This window comes from Diceros bicornis, chromosome 13 (genome assembly GCF_020826845.1).
Source record: "Diceros bicornis minor isolate mBicDic1 chromosome 13, mDicBic1.mat.cur, whole genome shotgun sequence".
NCBI classification, from domain to species: domain Eukaryota; kingdom Metazoa; phylum Chordata; class Mammalia; order Perissodactyla; family Rhinocerotidae; genus Diceros; species Diceros bicornis.
This window is the reverse complement of record NC_080752.1, coordinates 31,353,531-31,365,895: the sequence shown is the minus strand read 5'-3', so window position 1 is coordinate 31,365,895 and position 12,365 is coordinate 31,353,531. Positions and strand designations below refer to the sequence as shown.

General features: G+C 39.8%; 1 protein-coding gene across 7 annotated transcripts in view; it reads right to left on the bottom strand.

The window, feature by feature from the left end:
• Positions 1–12,365, bottom strand: part of VPS13D (vacuolar protein sorting 13 homolog D) — a 252,521-nt gene that overhangs the window by 176,843 nt on the left and 63,313 nt on the right. For all 7 annotated transcript variants that reach the window (XM_058552933.1, XM_058552934.1, XM_058552936.1 and 4 more), the window contains 5 exons: positions 8,588–8,810; positions 5,586–5,796; positions 3,324–3,495; positions 3,023–3,135; positions 1,072–1,284 (listed from right to left, as the gene is read on the bottom strand). In XM_058552933.1, the coding sequence (XP_058408916.1) occupies positions 1,072–1,284; positions 3,023–3,135; positions 3,324–3,495; positions 5,586–5,796; positions 8,588–8,810 (932 nt within the window). The remainder of the gene's footprint in view (positions 1–1,071; positions 1,285–3,022; positions 3,136–3,323; positions 3,496–5,585; positions 5,797–8,587; positions 8,811–12,365) is intronic.

Genomic DNA, 12,365 nt, shown 5'->3' with positions numbered 1-12,365 from the left:
CTCTCCCTAAAAATAATCCAACCCTGAGAAATTCACTGAGCCGTATACTGAAATGTCAGACATATTTAAACATATAAATACAAGAATAATCTTGATGATTTTTCTTTTTTTTCTGCCCGACCAAGAAGTTTTTCCCTGCCTTTTTACTTACTGGTTTATATTTACAACATATCTCATGACATTACACACTAATACAATGAAATTGACATTGGTTCCAAAGGCCTCCTCTGGATTTGCATTGAAGGCTTTCTTTAGATCAGACCTAATTTTTCAGTTTTCAGGTCTATGCTCACTTAGTCATAAAATCTTACAGTAGCATATCATAAAATAACACAACCTCCATCAGGAATAATAACAGCTACCATCTGTGCCAAGCAGTATGCCAGAATTATCTTAATTATTATTTCCATGCTATGAGGTGGGTAGAGTTATTCTTTTCTATTTCATAGAAGAGGCGATTGCAAAGAGATCAAACAACTTGTCCTAGGACACATAGATAGGAAGTGGTAGACTGAGGTTTTGAGCTCAGATTTGTCTGATACTAAAATATACACTCTTTCCACACACAACACTGCCTCCCATACCACCAGGAAGAAAAACAATCTAGTTCAAAGAGGCTCAAGCTCTTTTTACATGGTGAAGTGAGTCAGCAAGAATTAGATAGATAAATCGATAATGCAAGTCAAAACCATCTTTCCTTCTATTATTTATATAGGCCAAAAGTGTTTTTTTCTCCTTAAACAGTATCATTTCTTCCTTCCCCAAGTCACTTTGCATATTAAAACCCTCTACAGCTTACAGGGAGGTTGACTTTAAGGATCTGGTTTAATTCTGAACTACTTTTATTTTTTTTTAAGGCAACAGAGACATCTTTTGGCAAATAAAAGAAACTGCAAGGTTACAGGAATAATAAGTTAAGTACAGTACACTGCACTGGTAAGCCATCATCTATTTATCTTTTTGTGATCCCTCGGTCCTTTGATATTCTAAAGCCAACATGGACTTCACCTACTGGCCACAAAAGGAAAGGTCTCGATAAAGAAAGGCAGGGTCAGGCTCTGGATCTGCCACCTGAAATGCAGCTCGATCTGAATGGATCCTTGGGTAGTGCTGCTGTTCTTGGAGGGCTGAAAGATACAGCTGAATACGTTTGTCGTGCCAGGGCTGGTCTTCTGCCCAGCACAGCGCGTGTCAAAAGCCATCATGGAGTGGGAAACCAAGTTAACAGACTTGGTTTGGTTGGAAAAGCTCTCGTAGAGCAGTCTACATTTCTTGAAGTCAAACCTAAAAGGGAGAAAGCAGACGAGAGGTTCAACTCTTCTATTTTAAAAAATTATGTAAGTTCAAGATAAAAGAACAAAATTATAAATACACCTAAATTCTATAAGGAAAATAACTTTCATTCTGAGATCTTTCATTGGTTTTGTTAACAGACTCCTCAAAACGGATTTAGTGTCATTGTGCCCTGTCTCTTACTTTCCATTTCCAAAGAGCTAATCTTGTCCATAGGAACTTCATATACCACAGGAATAACAATACCACATATTTATTAGATTCTTGGTTCATTAGCATTCTCATTTCTCACCTCAAGTCTAAAAAGGCTGTATGTTTGTAATAATCCCCAAGGGATGTCAAGGGTCCCTTTAGACCTTCATCTGTCATTTCCTAGCCTGCCTGGAAGTGTCTCTCTCCAGAGTCTGCTGAATTTTTACATAGGACCACTATACCTTACTGGGAACAACCAGAACATATAGAGAAATAATGCAACTCATCCACCAGCAGGAAATGCATTTGAGACTGCCTTTTTTTAAATAACAGAGAAAGCTGCAATGAGCAATTCATAATTACTCAGTAATTCATAATTCATATGAATTTATAATTACCATCATGACAACCTGTACAGAATTACTCCATATTGGAAAAAACTGAGGGCACAGCCAGTCGTCACAAAAAGTTGCTGGTTTACAAGACAATAAGTCTGGGACCCCAGCTTCACTAGACCATGTTCTCATCAGCTGAGTTAGATGCAGACCAGGATGGACTTTCAAGGAAAAGACAAAATAGAAGACAGAGTGCTTCAGTGGAGAAATTACTAGCCTGAAGGTCCTGTTTTCCAATATCGAATCACTTTTCCAGCCATATGATCTTATGCTAATCAAAAACTCTTATCTGGAAAATAGGAATTATAACTGCTCAACCTTACATGACTGTCAGGAGATCAAAATGAAAAGGTTATCAAGTGTGAAAATACAATACATTCTTGAAGGTTCTATACTGGTAATCGCAAAATCCTGGTCTACACTGACCAAGCAAATGATATAAATAAGTGAATCGCTAGGTAAGCACATGCCCTATCTAAAGGCAGCCCAAGTTGCTACTCAGCTTCCAGATGCTTCCAAGTGAGAACACGGGCCCAGTATTACCAAACTTTCCAATTTTTCAAAAGAAGCTGAAATCCAAACTTTTTATGTGAAATTCCCCAATTTTTTAATGTTGGCCAGTGAGGTAGTCATCAGTGCTGCTCACCAAATAATTCTGAGTCTCCCCCTATGCACACACACGGTTAAGACTGTACTTCCTGATTCCTTTGTGCTTGCGTGGGACCACATTCTAGCGCCACGAGGTTTGTAGAGCATTTAACTGCTACTCAAGACCACAGCAGAGCTCTTGTTTTTCTCACTGGCAATCAAGATGCTGGCTGCTCTGTCAGCTGGAGTGACTACAGTGAGCAGAGCAGCCCAAGACCCACAATGGACATGCAGCATGAAGAGAAAAATATCTTCACTGTTCTAAGTCACTGGTATTTTGGAGTGCCTGTTACTACAGCACAACCTAAGCTATCCTGACTGATAGAGCAATGAATTTAAGCTTTCAAAAAGCACTGTGTAGACCAACCAAAAAGCACTCTGCAGACCACATTCAGGCACGAACCACCATTGTGTAACCTCTGTTCTATGCTCAAGCAAAATATGTGTATTATTTGTATTACTGTTACTGTAAAATAATATAATTAAAGCCATACCTGGCTAGGGACCCAGCACCTTCTTTTACTTTTGGATCTTTCAGCTCCAGACTTACATTTACCATATCAATGAGGAAACACATGCATGTGTACACTTCTCCGCTCAGAACAGTCTGCAAAAGGAAAATGCTGATCAATCTACAGTTGATGATGCCAATCTAAAAATGAGGTTAATATGTCAAGAAATCCAATCTGTTTGTTGTTCCATCTTCTTTCCCCAACTGAATGTGAGGAATATATAAAAAGAGTGCCCATCAACTGAGACTATGAGAGTTACAGAAGCACATTAGATCTCACTCACATGAATTCTTGGATCTTGCAGATCATAAGGCCGCATAAATTCCTCTATGGGCTCTCCAAGGTTGTTCTCTAATAAACCACGGATCAGCTTGTATTTGTACAAATCCAGGGAGCAGTGAACTGAGGAGAGATTGCCATGGATAGATATGTCTGGCACAGTATGACTTATTTCCCTATGAAAAAGGAAAAAAGGTCACTTTCACAAACAAATTACTAACTTAACATTGATATAGCTCACACCGAAAAGTAAAAGCTAAAATGTACCCACCTACATTACCAACCAGTTAACTTCTAACTTCCAATGACAAAAATTTCATGTGGCTCCCAATGAAGTAAGTTGGTATGACTGAGTGTCATGCTTCAGCTACAAAAAGCCCCTTTTCTCCCAAAATACACATTTACAAAGGCCCCAAATCTAATACGATTAACCAAGTAATCTATCAATAAGGAAAAATCTCATGAGACTCAGAAATAGCTTAAACATTACTGTTGGGAAATCAATAAAGAAAAATGAGAAGCTCTTTAACTCATCAGATTTAGTGATAACTAAAGGCAGAAACCAGTGCTTCATGTTGAGCTCAGATGGGACATTGGGAGAAAAATCGGAATCAGTTACTCGTCTTAGCTGAGATGGGCAGGAGCAAAGTTGAAGATGCCAGGGTTGGGAGGTAATATACCTCATCCCAACACTGAAGAGCTTTTTCTCTACCCCCCCAGGGCTGCAGTGAGCATCATGGATCCTGCAGGCACTACACTCTGAGTATATAAAGCAGAGGGTTAGGATTTGAAGTGGAAGAGGAATATAAAAAGTTACTTTGTTGATAGAGAAAAAAGTACATACAATAAAGTGAAAAAAGACCAGGGATGCAATCAACAAAGAAAAGCTGGACAAGATTACCAAGTGCTCTCTTGGGTTCCTACTTCCTTGGTGTGAGAAGCTAATGGGATACCTTGTGTTCAGTTATCACCTTCCATCTGGGCTAACAGAGTATAATTATCTGCACATAAACACTGATGGAAGTGGGTAACGTTTAGATAAGCAGACTAGCGAAGCACATTTTTTTTTTTTGGAAAGCATTTCTTGAAAAGAAAACAAAGTGTTCGATTTCTAAATAATGAAGCTCCTCTTAAGACTGTGAAGCCAGTAAAATCAAATATAGCTCATGCCAACCATAACTGAACGCCAGCCAGGGAGCACTTGAGTAACAAGTAAGAATCAAATGCAAAAATCCCAGTGAGAGCATCTAAACCATATCACTAATCCAGAGAGAAGGGAAAAAGTGACATTGACTTGCCGAAGCCCAAGAACTGCACAGGGAGTGGCCAAAGAGGGATTAAAATCACACTCCATACAAGGAAGGAGATGGCTTTTCTAAATGCTACAAATGAACACCTCTTCCGTGACTTCACAGCTATACCACATCTTTCCCTGGAGTTGAGATGCAAATGTTGCTGCTTCCTCCAAAATCAATGCCCCAACTGAAAGACATCACACACTAACCAGCAGTGCCCAGGCCAGCACACGGGCCGGTGGCGTAAGCACCAGCAGAGGGCCTTGTTAAGACAGTCAGGCTCCGGTGGTCTCAGGGAGGGTCTGGGAACATTTATTTCCAAGAAGCTTCCCAGCCAGATATGGAACAAATGACAACTGAAGCAATGCTCTAAACTACAGAAATAAGCATCCTGTGTTTTGAGGCCAATTAAAAGGTAAATGAGAGTCAGTTCATTAGTCTTTATGGAGTACTTTCAGATCACTTAATGGAGTGAAATAGGCAAAACTACATCTAAACAGTTACTCTGATGAAATGGAGCTCCAAGGTAAACAGCAATAGAAGGTCTAGAACCTATTGTATTTGGAACACATAATCCACATGTCACTTCTTCCCAAATCCTTTCCCTGCAATCACTACCTCCCTACTCCCACCAAAATCCATGGTAAATTCACATCCCTTCCTCTTGGTTTCCAAGGCACCTGCTGCAATCCTACAACACAGTTTATAATACTGAATTAGACACTAAACTAGAATCATCTCCTTACTTTCCTATATCCCTCAACAAAATGTAAGCTCCAAGAAGGCAGAAGTTTTTTCTTTCATCATAGGAGCCCTCATGTCTAGTACATAGTAAAGACTCACACATATGTTTCATAAATGAAGAAATAAGTGAATACCTACGCTCTTCCAGACTTATCTTAATAGCACTGATTTCCAAGTTATTAAGAGTCTACTTACAATAGACAGTTATTCAGATGTAAAATACTCACTTGTCCAAATTCCTTTCCACCTGCAATTTCAGCCTACAAGGCTCAGTTAAGAGGCTTCCTCCTGTCTGTCGCACAAAATAGGAGGGGAAGATCAGATCTCCACTACTGTCTTCTGAGGCCTTAGAATACTCTCGTGGATGTCTCTCTGCAGCAAAGATGTCCATGTCTTGTAGATCCACAACAATGCAATCCAGCAGGCAGACATGGTCTTCTACAGGGACCCAAGGAAAGACAGACAATGAAGAAAATAGGAGCCAGAAAGGGCTGACCCTGAACAAAACTAAAAAGCCAAAGAAAGTTCATTCTGTCTTTGGAAAACGTTTAGAAGCGCCTGCTTCAGAAAAATGGGTGTCCAGAAGTCTCCACTCTGGCACCAAGGCCTCCCTAAGCAACACTCCATGTGCTGGACACTTCCTCCCTGTTCCCCTCCACACTTGGTATATATTGTGCCACATTCCTTTAGTGTCTCACTACAGTCCTGGGACACTGAGGCTAAATAGTTTATGACTAAAATGACTTAACACACATTCCTCCCAAGGATATCCAACAGGGGTCTTACGTAGAGATAATGTTACCCAAAGGTTTGTAAAATTTTCCGGCAGCAAAATTCTGTTTCCTAACAAATATCACGTGTAACCATTTCCACTACCACTGATCTAATCCAAACCACCTTCATTCTTGCCTAGACCACCATAAACTACCCTCCAATATACATACGTAATTCCATTCTGCCTTCACAGAACTATTCTGCCCACAAAATACCTGAGTAATCCTTAAAAAAATAAATGAGACCATAACATTCTCTTCCTTTATACACTTTAATGGCTATGTTTAATCCAAAGTTCTTTCCATAAACCTGCCCTAAATCTCTGTAAGACCCTGCATAAGCTCACTGCCTACTTTCCCAACCTCATCTCTAGCCATTCTCCACCTTGCTCACGAAGCCTCAGGCTCACCGGCCTTTTGTTTCCCCAAAAATGCCAAGCTCTTTGCTGTCTGAACAGTCTTACCTATGGCGTCACCTTCCCCTATTAATGTCACCTAGGTCCTCTCTGTTCTTTCAACCTACACCACGCCGTCTTTCCAATAACATTTATCTTAATCTGTCAATATTTAGATGCTGACTTAATATCTTTCTCAATGATTTACACAGTAGCAGGAATCATGTCTAACAGCATGTTAATATACAGGAGAACAAAATATTCTAACACCTGGCATTAAGCAGGCACTAAACAAATTAGTTCTTGATTTTCTTACTATATTGATAAATATGTGAAAAAGTGGTACTGATCTGGTAGAAGAGGGTTAGGGATGGGAACAAAGGGCTTCAGAGATTCCCTAGGATAACAACATGGAATCCTAGGGACACACAGAAGCAGTATGAAAACCTCTACCTTTATCCAATCTTAATCACAGAGGAATTCCAGAAACAAACAGCAAATCAGGAGGAGATACATTGTTAGGAAAGAGATCTTTCTATAAACCATTCCAGATCACTTATTATAGGCATCCACTTCTATGTAAGGCTGGCCTTATTCCTAATTATCACTGTCATCCTAACAACAGTAACAGAAGATGACATTTATTGAGTGCACTGACTGTGCACCCTGCTCCACACTCTACATGCGTTCTGTCTAAAGAGTGGCAGGCAACAGCACGTAGGTTAAGAATTCAGGTTCTGGAGTCAGACTGCCTAAATTCATAGTCCCACTCTGCCACTTTCTATGTACATAACTGCAAGCAAGTTAAGTTACTTAATCTCTCTAAGCCTTTGTCTCTTCATCTGTAAAATGGGGGATAAAAATAAAACTCTATAGTGATATTGTGAGGATAAAATGCAACAATTTACGTAAAGAATGTGCCACAATGTCTGGCACATAAGAGTTCAGCAACTATATTATGAGGATGATTACAATAATCTCATTTCATCATCATGTAACCATAAACCACTTTCCCGTCACCTCTAGGACTACAAGGCGCTGCAGGGAGTGACCCACTCCCCTCATCTAGCTAACAAGACGTTGAGCAGCCTCCCTCAGCTAGTGTCCCACATCTCTCAGAGTCCAACCACACGGGACTGACTTTTGTGGCTAATCTAATATTCTGTTTCCTTCTCTAGCTCCTTGGAGCAGCACCTCACTTATCCCAACCATCACTCATCCAGAACACATTTAAAAGCTAAAAGGCCAAAATTAGGCTCTCATCTGGAATGACTAATTCTTAAATTCTAGAGAAGAGCACCAATTAACTGAACGGTTCATGTCTTAAAAATTGTTACTTGGCACTGGCCCAGTGGTGTAAGGGTTAAGTTCACATGCTCTGCTTTGGCGGCCCAGGGTTAGCGGGTTCAGATCCCAGGCACGGATCTACGCACTGCTCATCAAGCCATGCTGTGGCGGTGTCCCACATACAAAGTAGAGGGAGACTGGCACGGATATTAGCTCAGCAACAATCTTCCTCAAGCAAAAAGAGGAAGATTGGCAACAGATGTTAGCTCAGGGCCAATCTTCTTCACCAAAATAATAAAATAAAATAAAAATAAATTTAAAAAAATTTAAAAAAATAAAAAAATTGTTACTCGGAGTATTTCTGTTGTTAACCTAATTCACCTTAATATTTTTTTAAAGAGTTCTTTTTTTTTTTTTTTAGAATTAAATAGTGACTTGCAAGCCTGTGTCTAAGGATGCAGGAATTGTTCTAGTAATGCTGTCACCATCTGGTGGCAACCATCTTGACCTATAAGAAAAAAGTCCCAATAGACAATCTAAATCTCTTTATTTACTCTGTGTCTTGCTATTTCAATCCTACTTTAGAAGTCACCCAATGCTAAATCTACATCCTAAGATTGTTAAGCCTTCTAAAGCAGTATCAAAATCAGATTATCACTAAAGATATGCTATCACTTTGTGGGCACCTGCTTGTAGAGGTTACATCCCCCCTTAGATTCCCCCACTGGCCTCACGAATTTCCCTTCATTATGCAGCTCCTTTCTCCTCTTTTACCTGGACTACTGGAAACCTGGCGGACAGAGGGTGTGGCTTGTTGCCCTTGCTGCTTGGTCGAGGCACTTGGCACAAACTCACTCTTCAGGCTGCCTAGACTCATTCCAGCAGGAGGCATCACGAACAGCCCCTGAAAATGGGTCCCCTTTGGCTCCTCCGTGCTTGTCATTTTCCTCAGACTGTGTTTGGGCGTACCCGTTGGGGAAGCTGAAGGCACAGATTCCTGGGAAGAAATAAAATAAAAACAGAAGGCAGGAATGGGGGTGATATCTTTACCATCCTGGAAGTTCATCCCAGTTCCTGGGCTCTTCAAAGACTCACTTGGCACTTCCCAGACCTTCCAGATCCCATAAACAAAGGGGTAACAGGGTCGTGACATTTATGCCACATGTAATTATTTGCAGAGATGTTACATATAATTCAATACCTGGTGAGAACTATAGCAATTTTGCAGGAAGATATTATCTTTTGGTTTAAGAGCACATGTCAAGATGCTAACTGCCAGTGGTTTAATCTAGGTCAAATGCAACAAAAGCAAATCTCCTGGCCATATGATATAATGTTGTCTGGCTGGAAGGGAGGGGCTTATTGTTCTAAGAAAATGTGTGTAACAGCAATATGATTCCAATGGAATTAAACTATGGTAATGTGTCTGCACTTTCTAGAAGTCTCCCCTCATGGGTTTACATTTCTCATCTCTCTCAGTAACTGTGCAAATGAAAACAAAATGGAAAACACAGGCGGTTAGCCATTCCTATTATGTTTCTATTCAAGGACATAAAAATTAAGGGCTAATCCAGAGTAAAATAAACTCTATAATTTTATTGAAAATACTACACACTTTTCTTACATACTTAGTACCTTCAGTTAATTGCTAACAGGCGTAAATCTTTTTCACCAGAATGATTCAATAGTTGACTTTTAAACTTCCCATGGTTTCTTCACCGAAGCCTTAGAACTACGTATCTGTGTGGCCCCTGCGACACTGGTTTGTTCTCATCCCTCCATTCTCAGAGCAAGTTGGAGGAGGGGGAAAATGGTTTTCCCTCCAGTACTGCCTTGTATATTTATTCCTCTCAGCATTTGAAAAGGAGATGATAATACTGCTCTCCTTCACAGTTATCTTGAGTAGTAATTATACGTAACCATGAAAGAAACCAGTCCTTAATGTCTGCAATTTTTTTGCAAGTCAAATTACTAGGTAAACGCTACTATTTAAGTATTTCAACATTAAAAACCTTCCCTCTTGCTTAGTTTATTTAAACTCTAGAGAATATTTGTTGCTTTTTCATTTGATTCATCTCTATATCCTTTCTACAGTTGGTTTAAATAAATCAATGGCTTGAGGAGATTAACGCAAAGCTTTTGAAAGACTGACTTAGAAATTATGGTTTAAGTACAAGCTATGGTTGAGAAAAATGAAAGGAAAAGCATATGTAAAAACTTCAAACCTGCGCTCATTAAGACATGTATTTATGTAAAAGAATTCTAAACACACAGGAGTCACAGCACTCAAAGGCAAAGAACCCCTCTGTAAACTTTGATTTCAGAATTATTTCCTGTTCTTTAACCACTGGAATGCACACTAGACAAACCTCACACATGCAAATGTACTGAAGGGCAAAGGTAAATGCAAAGTGATTTTGGGTGAAGAAAGCAATTATTCACTTCATCTACGCTTAGATCAGTTGAGCTTGACTGTACATGTAGAGAGGCAGGCTTCACAGATATGTTTATCTGATTAAAAATATTTTACAAGCGACACACTCCAAGCAGCCCTTATAGAATTCTACAGAACAACCACTGGCAATAAGATAAAGGTTTTCTACGATTTAAGGCAATAAAATAAGATCACCAAGAAAGTACTACCTAGAGCTAAAAAAAAAAAAGAAAAAGAAAGAAAGAAATTGCTTTTAATGGTCCTTAAGAAGGACTTCTCTACACAGGAGAGAAGTGATTCATGGGGAAAAAAAGGTCATAGGGAGGCTTTCATAAGCAATGAGATATTTTTAAGGGTTCACTTTTTAAAAATTTCTTTTTTAAGCATATGAGTGTGAATTGACTGCTGAATCCCGTAAGGTTTTTCAGAATAAACAGGAGGCAAAAAACTATATTATACCTTGAAGAAAAAGTGATCCTTGTATGCACTGCCACTTAAAATCAAATCCTCAAAAACAAATACAGGGAAATTTTTTCATTAAAATGCTACCAACGGGGCCGGCCCGGTGGCGCAAGCGGTTGGGTGCGCGCGCTCCGCTGCGGCGGCCCGGGGTTCGCTGGTTCCGACCCCGGGCGCACACCGACGCACTGCTTTGGCAAGCCATGCTGTGGCGGTGTCCCATATAAAGTGGAGGAGGATGGGCACGGATGTTAGCCCAGGGCCGTCTTCCTCGGCAAAAAAAAAAAAAAAAAAAATGCTACCAACTATGTGCTGTTATTTGGCTTACTTAATAAAATAGAAACTCTTTTGCAAAAATTTCTTGAAATATTTTGGCAGTCTTCAGAGGCTAACTTCAGAGTCAGCTCATGAGCCCACATACATAGATGAATCTGATATAGAAAATCAGTCTTTTACCTTTTTAGGAAGGGCAGAGAAACAAAAATGGTATTACTGCACTTGATCACCCATGCTGGCTCTAACTGATCTCTTTCTAAAAAATTTAGGCCTCAAAACAAAGATTTATCACAAACAAATATATTCCAAAGAACTTACTATAGGCTCAAAACATGGTTCCCAAGGAGGAATTCAACTCTCCCTTGGGCAGTAATGGCAGTAGAGTTGGAACACAGATGCACTATTCTGAGGTGACCATGGGGACCTCGTTCACATGCAAACACAAGTTCTGATACATTTATTTAGTATCTAGTCATATTAATTATAAATACCTCTTACTAAGGAAAAGTGAATAAGAAATTCTAGAAGCAGTTACCAATCTTTCTTTTACGAATGGATCTTTCTCTTATGTTCTTTAAGACTCTTCTCAGTGAACAGCAAAATGCTCATCACTCAACCACAAAAACAGATTTTCTTCATTAAGACCCAAGTCACTAGTTCTCTACTAGGCCTACTGTGAAAGACCATGGTGCTTTTACTTTTACCATCTTAAAAAGTACATAAGTGGAAGCCTATTTCTCCCTATCAAAGCAGCCTCTGGCAGTAAGGCCTATTATTCCAACAGGAGGGCTCCCTCTAGCAAGGTAAATGAGCACGTTCTCAGTCATCAGCTCTGGCTGAAGATACGTCTATGACACCTGTGTGAACCTGGCAGCACTCTTCCTTTTGCACTACCAGACACTGCTGCTTTGGTTTTACCCCCTGCTCTGATCACTAAATCTGGTTCATCTGAGCGGCTGTAAGGGAGGTGATATATGGATAACTTGCCCTCTAACCCTTCGTCCAAACACCCCCACTCTGGGTCCTGAGCCCAAGGTTACGACACGAACATGGTCCTATTGTTCTCACTGTCTCGTCCTCACTCTTCTCCTTACCCATTCCCACTCACTGAATCAAATATTTTCGGTTCGGGATGTTTAGGTTAGTAATACTGAGTAAATGGACGAGTGAGAAGTAAAACAAATGAAGAAAAATATGGAGATGGTAATCTGAAAATAATAACATTATTTGAGTTTAGGCATTACCAACAAATATAGTTTTCCTATTACTTTCAGAACAGAGTTGAGGTGCTTGGCAAAGTCCTGGTAAGGACTACCACCCTAGTCACTCTCTTTCAAATAGTAACTGCTCAAATTTATATATTCTGTAATAATCTTTGGAGTT